General features: G+C 41.5%; 1 protein-coding gene across 2 annotated transcripts in view; it reads right to left on the reverse strand.

Annotated features, from left to right (window-relative positions):
* LOC130114381 (mixed lineage kinase domain-like protein) overlaps window positions 1–7,508 on the reverse strand; it is a 31,940-nt gene extending 24,432 nt beyond the window's left edge. For both annotated transcript variants that reach the window (XR_008810395.1, XM_056282245.1), the window contains exons 1-3: window positions 7,421–7,508; window positions 3,916–4,369; window positions 3,678–3,776 (exon numbers count right to left, since the gene is read on the reverse strand). Coding sequence is in view for 1 of the 2 variants with exons in the window: in XM_056282245.1 (XP_056138220.1) it covers window positions 3,678–3,776; window positions 3,916–4,363 (547 nt within the window). In the remaining variant the exon portion in view is untranslated. The remainder of the gene's footprint in view (window positions 1–3,677; window positions 3,777–3,915; window positions 4,370–7,420) is intronic.
* Between the last annotated feature and the right edge of the window lie 2,195 nt (window positions 7,509–9,703).

The following is a 9,703-nucleotide window of genomic DNA, read 5'->3' on the forward strand; positions in this document are numbered from 1 at the left end:
ATGGCCTCTTTGACTCCGTTCAAACCAGCGTTCCTCCCTATCAAGATCCTCATCCTTGAAAGAGTGGCCACTGGCCTGTAGATGGGTGTAGACTGCAGAGTCCTGCCCTGACGTGCTAGCTCTTCTGTGTTGTGCCATCCTCTTTGCCAGTGTTTGTTTGGTTTCACTGATGTACCTGACCCAAACAAATAGAAAGATTGCTGACCTTGAAGAAGATGTTCGACGACTTTCTGATGAACTCCATAAGAAAGACTCCCTTTTGACCAGCTTCATGGACATGGCTTCTGGACAGTCCAAACGGATTGCATCTCTCAGTGCAACCATCCATGACACAGTTCTATGGGACCCCGCCACTTGTCCACGGCTTTCATCCTGCTCGACACCTAACCAGCAGTCGTCCTAAGCCGAAGTGGTGGCCCACGGTCACAAGAGAGACTAGACGGAGCTGCCCCCCCCCCCCCCAGGCTTCTCCAACCACTATGCAACCCTGTTTGATGACACTCCGGTCCACCCAGCTGATGTTCCTGCAGTTCCGACGCATCTTGATCTGGGCCCTTCTGAGAAAATGGTGGCTGGCGGCACTTCAGCTACCCCACTGGTGGCTAGCAGTGTTCAGATGGCCATCCCACTGTGAAACCAAAACAATAGCCCTCATCCTGGGTGATGACCTCCTCTTTCCGTCATAAGATCCTGAAAGAGGCTGTGATTAGACACTCTCGAAGTCTTCCTTGCAGAGAAATCCATATTCAGAGCTGATGTCACTGCCTCGTCACAACACCTGCTTGCTCAGACACCACATTCCCAGTAGGCGATTGCAACACAGTGTGGATCATGCACTCTCCTGCTATGAGAACCCACAGACAATATCCCCTCATCCTCTTTTCTCCCCAGCCACATTAATTGTTGGAGATTCCATAATCAGGAATATCAGTTTTCTCAATGCAGCCACTCGGTTTTCTCACCGAAGCCACTCACTGTTTCCCTGGAGCCATACCCTGATATCCTGGATAAGCTCCTGGCATTGATCCACCCCCTCCCGTGCTCCACTAATCGGGTGATCGTTCATGTGGGGAAAGTATCTCAATTATTTTTAAATAAATAAAAAAAATGCTTGACCAAATTGCACCATTTAAAACTAGGAAACAAAAATCAAATAACCTCCCCTGGCTGAACAATCACACTCGCGCCCTTAGTAAACTCTGTGGAACGTCTGAACGACAATGGAATGTCAACAAGTCCGAATTAGCACATAACACCCTTAAAAACCAAATGTTAATTACCAGAAGGCAGTTAAGGATGTGAGATCAGCATACTTCTCTGAATTGATATCTAGAAATAACCACAATCCTAAAGTTCTCTTTAGGGTAATTGATTCTCTTACTAATGGTCTCTCCACTTTTTTTTTTTAACCTGATGTTGAGCTGTCTGAAAAATTTCTCACTTGTTTTGTAAATAAAGTGGAGAATATCAGGTCCCAAATCCCGCCTGGCCCTTGCATTCTTTCCATTCCCCATGTTAATTCTGCCTCTTTTACCCAGTTTCAACCAATTACAATTTCAGTGTTAGAGTACAGTCTCCAATATGAACTCCTCTCCCTGTATCTTAGACATCATTCCCACTAAGCTGCTCAAGGAGATATTTTCAACTGTTAGCCTCGTTATTCTGCAAATTCTTAATAATTCTTTGGCCTTTGGTTCTTTTCCAGACAGTTTTAAGCATGCTGTTGTTCACCCATTGCTGAGGAAACCTAATTTACATCCCCTGTCCTTAAGTAACAGAACAATCTCCAAATTGTCTTTTTTCCCAAGGTTCTGGAGAGAGTAATTTCATCTCAGTTGATTTCTTTTATGAACACTAATAGTGTTTTTAACAGTTTCCAGTCTGGTTTTAGAGCACTTCATAGTACCGAGACAGCTCTAGTTAAGGTTACTAATGACCTACTGTTGACTGCAGACAGAGGTGACTTCTCGAGTTTAGTTCTTTTAGACTTAATTGCTGTCTTATACACAGTCAATCACAGTATCCTCTTACATTGCTAAGAGACTTGAGTTGGTATCAAGGGCTCAGCTCTTAGTTTATTATGCTCTTACCTCTCCAACAGAACTTTTTCTTTTGTTCTGGGTAACTCTGCTTCCTCAATGGCTCAGTTGAGTTGTGGTGTCCCTCAAGGCTCAGTTCGTGGCCCCCTACTGTTTTCTGTATACATGCTGCACCTTGGCGAAGTCATTCAAAATCACGATGTGCTTTACCATTTTCATGTTGAAGATACTCAATACATGCCACTAAAACCCACAGATCCTTGCGGCCAAGCAAATCTCACAACTTGCCTCTGACAATAAATCCTGGATGCCCTAAAATTTTCTTAGACTTAATGATGATAAATCTGAGGTCATTCTTTTTGGTCCCGAAAATTCCATCACCGTTTTTATTACTAATCTTGGTGGTCTGTCAAGTAGTCTTAAGCAGGCTGCACGGAATCTTGGGGCTCCCTCCACCATCTGCAGCTGGTACAAAATGCTGTTGCTTGGCTCATTACAGAGACAAAAGGCATGACCATACCACTCCTGTGCTTGCTCCCTACACTGGCTCCCTGTTATATTTCGGTTTGATTTTAAAATTTTAATGTTCACATTTAAGGCCATAAACAGTCTTGCTCCTACTCAAATTTCCACACACCCTCTTGACCATTATGATCTGCAGATGGAGCCCTGCTGGTTATTCCCAGGTCTCAGTTTGTCACAAAGCATGGTGAAGCTTCTGCTGTTAGAGCCCCCACACTATGAAACTCCCTTCCTGTTCAGCTAAAACAAACCAAGTCTCTAGCTTCTTTTAAAACTCATCTTAAAACTTTTCTTTTTATGAAAGCTTTTAAAAATGTTGATATTTGTTTTTATTTATTTAGTGTTTTTATATTTACTCTTATTTTATGGTTTTATTTGTTGGTACTTTTTGTTTTATTCTCTTATAATGTTTTTCTTTTTGTATGTGTGTCATTTTAAAAAAAAATTATCCTGTTCTGTGAAGCACTTTGTAAACTTGCTTAGAAAAGTGCTATATAAATAAAGTTTATTATTATTATTACGACCAAATGCACTGCCTGAGATCCTCGGGCAAAACTCGATTATCCGTTCCAAAGTTACCGCTAAAAACTAAAGGTGATTGTGCATTTGCTGTTAGAGCCCTCAGACTTTGGAAAGTCCTGCCTGAGGAGATCAGGCCTTCTGAATCAGTCCGCCTTTTTAAGTCACTCCTCAAAACACACCTGTATAAAGCTTCTTTTAATTCTTTCTGATTTTTTTTAACTTATTCATTATTTTTTGTTTTATTTATTTATCTATTTATTGTCTTATATTCGTATTTGTAATTGCCCTGTAATTCTTGCTTTGCTAACTGACACATTGTCTTTCCCCCCATGTCTTTTATTACTTTTTATGAGTATTTATATGTATGTACAGCAGTTTTTACCTCTGTTTTGAAAAGCGCTATAGAAATAACGTTATTATTATTATTATTATTTGACAGGTGGTCATAATGCTTTTGCTCATAAGTGTGTTTGTGTGTGTGTGTGTGTGTATATATATTCACACACACACACACACACACACACACACACACACACACACACACGAGAGAAGTTGTCTGCACTGTCACCAAAGTTAGAACTTTGCTTTACTCACTGGTTTCGATCATTGTCCTCATGTTCTGTTTGATGTCTTGTACTTCTTTAAGTGTTGTGTCCTGTGTCTCTTGCATGGTGTCCATCTTCTCACTGAGCACTGAGAAACAGAAAAATACTCCAAAGCTTAACATTCTGAAAACAGTCAAGCCTTTGCCTCGCCTCTGCTGTGCTGTCATACCTCTACACGTCACTCAAAACTGCTTATCTTTAAAGGACAACAAAGTTTCTTCCCTTACATTCTTGTAGCTCTGCATGATCCTCCTTCCTGTCTTTTTCATCCTCTGCTTGTCGGGAGGTGATTTCAAACACCTTGTGTAGTTTATCTCCATGGTCCACCTGAAGAGACAGAGAAAGCACCTGGTACGCATCGTTGAGACGCTCGTTCAAAACGCCAAACTCTTCACCGTGGTTGTAGGCATTGATGATACGATTGAGGAAGCTGGAAGAAGTGTACTTGGTGATCAGCTGCTCAGCTGATTCCAGCGTGATCTTCAGTTCCCTGAGAGCTCTGTTCACGTCTGGAATGGTTTGGTCAGGACCCTTCAGTTTGACAGCCATCACCAGTTCTTCCAGTGCTTTGACACGCTGGGCCACACGCTGGCAGCGTCTCTTGTTGCCCTTCACCTCCTGAGACAGCCTGTGGATCGATAACGCCAAGGATAAGATCCGATCGATGAAGTCCATAGCTGGCTGGAAGAGAGAAGCGGGGGGTAAGTAGCGAGCAGCAAAATTGGCCCAAAGTTTAAAATTGATTAAAAGGATTGTAAATGAACTGAACCAGACTGACGTTAAGGGACTACAATCATCTTGAGTTGAAGTTACACTGATACCACAACTCCTGTGTAGCTTCAACTACCTTTTCCTACAGTAGTACCAGAGACCCAACGCTGCTTAACCACATTAAAAGCATTTCAAAATCAATCAGATTTAATTCTATAGTAAACATAAGCCATAAAATATACAGTACTGTGCAAAAGTCTTAGGCATCACTAGTTTTTTAAAATAATTTTTGCCTTTTCTGCATTAATAAGTTAGTAGCAAAGAGCAAAGTTTAGATTTCCAAACATTAATTTTCCCAAAAATTAAATGCAACAGAGTATTTTTTTTTATTTCTTTAAAGAAAGTAACATATTGTGTAATAGACCACTTTTCAGATATAAACTTTAATGTGTTACATATATATATACAGTATACCCACACAAACACACACACACACACACATATATGTATAATCCAGTGAGTCAAGTAAATTCTTTACGAGACAGTACAAGCCTGTTTCATGCTATAAGCAATCATCAGCTGTCAAGATTGACAGCTGATGATTGCTTGACAGTATTGAGAAGGAGAAGAAGAAAGAAGAAGAAAGCCACTTCATTTTGTCATTGTAGTTTACAATGAAATTTGTTTTCTGCATTTAATCCATCCTACAGTATAGGCAGCTGCAGCGCCTGGGGACCAACTCCAGTTCTTCTTTCCATCGCCTTGCTCAGGGGCACAGACAGGAGTATTAACCCTAACACACATGTCTTTTTGATGGTGGAAGGAAACCGGAGCACCCGGAGGAAACCCACGCAGACACGGGGAGAACATGCAAACTCCACACAGAAAGGACCTCGGACGGCCCGGGGTTCGAACCCAGAACCTACTTGCTTCTTGCTGATTGACTATTGCAAGCTGTTCTCTTCTCTCACACATCTTTTCTCTCCCTGTGAATGATGTGCTCTCCTTTCTCTTCTTGTGTGTGTGTGTGAATGGTGTGATGCAAGTCTCCCTTGTGTGCAGGTGCAGTCTGTCCTCCTCCCAGGTCTCCATGGTGATCGCCACCTGGACACTGCATGGCATCCCCCTCATCAAATTTTCTTTTTATATATCTTGAAATTCCATATAATTTTGTTGTCCTGTTTCAATGTTGTATCCTTCCCTCACTAAGATGTGTGACTCTTTTTTTTTTTTGTCTGCATGGTGGTGCTGGTCACATGGCTCGGGTCCAGGGCTGTTCTGGTGGCATCTGCACACTGATTGGCATCCTCCTCATCATATATTGTATAATTCCATTGTAATTCTGTTACGTTATTGTGTAAACACATTGCACGTTGTCCGTCTTGGGAGAGAGATCCCTCCTCTGTTGCTCTCCCCGAGGTTTCTTCCTATTATTTCTCCCTGTTAAAGGTTTTTTTTTTAGGGTGTTGTTCCATATCCGATGTGTAAGGACAGGATGTTGTGTTGCTGTAAAGCCCCCTGAGGCAAATTTGTAATTTGTGATGTTGGCCTATACAAGTAAAGACTTGACTTGCCTTGCTGTGAGGCAACGGCGCCAACCACTGGGCCACCGTGCCGCCCTCAGTATTGCGGGTCATTACACAACCTCCTCACATCACTTCCACCTATGTGAGACTCTGAGCCCACACAGAGCAGATATGTTGTCCTGGCTCATGTTAAACCACGCTTTTGAAAAGGAACTGAAACTTCCATATCCAACAGAACACAAACCGTTCTGAGCTTTTCTGCGTTGACAGGGGAACTGCAAATGAATTCATCATCGTAGAACCAGCGTCTAATCAGGTTCTGTTTTATCTGAGGAGCAAGTTTCTGCATCAATAGGAATTCGATCCAATTGTGCGCCTCATTTTGACACACAAAATCCAAGAAAAATCAAAGAATTAAAAGGTGGTATCGGTAAAAAAAAGTAAAAAGTAAAATAAAAGGTCAGTCAAAAAGCAACATGAACCATTGTGAATCCTAGTACTAGCACCGAGTCTCTGAAATTATAAGATCATTACAGTAAATTGGTCTCTGAAGACCATGACGGAAAACATAATCCCCAAACAGACAAAGACTGCTTATCATTCAACTGGACGGGCTTGCCAACAGCTCCGGTCTCAGAACCTATTCCATCTTCTACCTTTTATCTTTGCAGGATTGAGTTGTTTCCATAAGACTTCTTAACACCCCATTGACATTGATACAGTTCTACACTTCCATACCTGAAAGTAGCTCAGAACAACCAGCCTGGGCGTAGCAGTGGTGACCGTCTGGAAAATAAGCTACACATGACTCTGAACACACTGGATTTGCTAACCTACATGGACGGATGAGTCAGTTTTGACAAAGTAAAAACCAGTAAATATCACCGCCACGACAGCTAGTTTTGTTTTGTTTTTTTCCCCCCTCTCGGAGTGAAATTTTTCTTGTCGCCTTCCTTGGTTTGTTTTTTTCTCTATCACACAATTGTGTGTCTTATCTCACATACTGTTTTGTATACACACAAACTAAACCCAAATGTAAAGCCTCAAGGAGCCTCATGAAATGATCTTAACACTCACAGGCAGCTCTCACTTACACAGAGACACACTGACACCATGTCTTCATGTTGTCTCCAAACCTCTTGGTGGAACTTCAAGAGAGAAATGTGACCCACGTAGAAGGCCAAATGGTACAACAGCACCGGCAAAAAGATGACTGAACAAAAGATCAAACTGTCCCTGCCAGTCTGCTTCTCCGCCATCTATCAGCTTGTTGGTCTCTTTCTCTTAATGTATGTGTATGTCTCTGTCTGTCTCTTCATTTCCCCCCCCCCCTCCACTGATCCACAGCAGTTGTGTTCAGCACAGAGTACACGGCATATATGCTGCCTGCTCATAGATAAAACAGGAAGTGGCTCATGACAGCAGAAAGAAGGGGAGCCAATAAAACAATTATATATTCCATTTGCAGTCGAACAAGTCCTGAAAGATGGTTTACCTGCAGCGGATGTTGGTACAAGCTGCCCGTTCCAGCCGAGGTCTGCTGAAAATGAAGCCAAAGCCTACATCGACTCCTCCTGCCGCTCCACTTCCTTATTCCTCGAATGGGTTGTTTCCCTTCACTGATCTCCATCTGCTGCTAACATCCCCTCGCTCTGACACACCAGGCAGGAGTCATTTACCCTCTGACCCATAAATCATCTTGGAGGGAATAAATTACAGGGCACATAGATACCTCCACACAGACCCGACAGCCTACAACAGCACATCCTACCAACAATGCAGAACCTAGAAATGGGCAAATAACCAGTTTATTCTCAACATACTTACGTTCATTTAATTACCGTTTAGCATGACTCCTATTGAGAATGACTTACAAAAGGAGAATAAGATTCAACTCCCAGTTAACCAAAGTCATGTTCATTTTGGGCATTTTTTTTTCTTCAATAAACTGGTCCCTCGTCAAGACTGACTTACAATAAGCATAGTGTTAATAAAAACGGACAGTAGCCACAAGCAGCAATTGGCAGGGTCCAAGCACTATGGCAATTGTCGATGTACTTAGTACTGATCAAGTTTTGTAAATATTCGAGTTTGCATTTAGTAGTAATGGTGTATTTTGTCAATTAAGCGTCAGGTGCTGAAACTGATAGGAATACAGTGGCCAAATAAAAAGATTTTGACTTAAATACATTACTTAACTCATTAACTATATAAGCACCCATTATGATCTATTATACAGCCGATCACTATGTCATGACATCATAATGAGTACTTTGAAAGTTGAATGGGTTTTGTATGGAAGCGCATTGCTGTCATGCCAGAAAAAGGAAAACGGATCAGTGTCACGTTATAACATGAAAAGTTTGTTGTTATAACAAGGTGTTTTTCATGTTATAGCGAGATATTTTCACGATCTATCGTGATAACAAAACATTTCGCGTTATAACATGAAATTCAAGTTTGAATGGGGAAACGGTGTGCGAAGAACAGATAAACTGAGGAACATGCCTCATTTACATGATTTGATTAAGTGCTTAGGTTGAGATGTGTGAGATTCTGCCGTTATTGAGTACGGTGGATGATGTTGTGATAAGGATTTTAAAATGCAGGGGGATATACAGAAGAATGAGTCTGATTCTCACGGAAGTAGCCTCATTTCTCCTTGATCAGCTGGAGGGGCACAGAAGGCTCCATGGATACAAGCTACACCTCCACATCAGGCAAGCTCTCAGTCTTTGCTCACACCATGGGGGTCTAGAAACTTTAACAAATGCCTCACTGTACTTTGGGTCCCACATACCCAGCTTGGATGCAGCCAAGATAGTGTCGCTCGTGTCCATGGAGCCTTCTGTGCCCCTCCGGGTTGATCAATGAGAAATTTCTGTGAATGTTCTCATTCATCCAGGTCATGGTTATCCAAAGGAGTTGAATCAAGTGCAACTGGACTTGGTATATATCCGTGAAGACGTTTCGCCTCTCAGAAAGGCACGAACTGAGGAAGCCTCTTGGATGAGAGGCAAAACGTCTTCACAGATATATACCAAGTCCAGTTGCACTTGATTCAACTCCTTTGGATATCAATGAGAAATGAGGCTACCTCCATGAGGGTAGGACTCATTCTTCCTTCTGTACATCTCCATGCATTTTAAAGTTCTTCTTGGAGTATGCATACCCATCACAATATCATCCGCCGTACTCAGTAACAGCAGAATGTTGCCATGTTGCAACCCAAGCATGAAGAACTTAATCAAATTATGTAAATGAGCCATACTCCATAATCCATCCTTTCTATGCACATTTCCTCATTCAAACATAAGTTTAACATTATAACAGTATGAGTTATCATCACACTATAACGTGAAACTATCTTGTTATAACAAACTTTTCACATTATGTGAAACGGATCCGTTTTTCTTTTTCTGGCGTGGTAGCAACACGCTGCCGTAGTTCTGTACCGTTTTCAGTGGTTGAGTTACAAATACCGTGGAAATCTCTGAGAGTCTCCTTTGTTTAATGTAAAGTTCAAACATTTACCAAATCCTAATCTTATTCCTAAAGAAACCAGATATTGTTCTGGTAGACAGAGAAATATTGTCAAATATTTTCATCGGGTTAGATGAAACATTCCGGTTATTACTGGATATAGTACATATTACAGTAAGACATTTATATGACTGTGGCCTCAATTTTTGACATTTTTGACTTGCTGACTGACTAGAGTTGGGCAAAGTTTCTTCAAATATTGTTGCAAAACAAATCAACTCCCTTAGAGATGTTA

This window comes from Lampris incognitus, chromosome 6 (assembly GCF_029633865.1).
Source record: "Lampris incognitus isolate fLamInc1 chromosome 6, fLamInc1.hap2, whole genome shotgun sequence".
Taxonomy (NCBI): domain Eukaryota; kingdom Metazoa; phylum Chordata; class Actinopteri; order Lampriformes; family Lampridae; genus Lampris; species Lampris incognitus.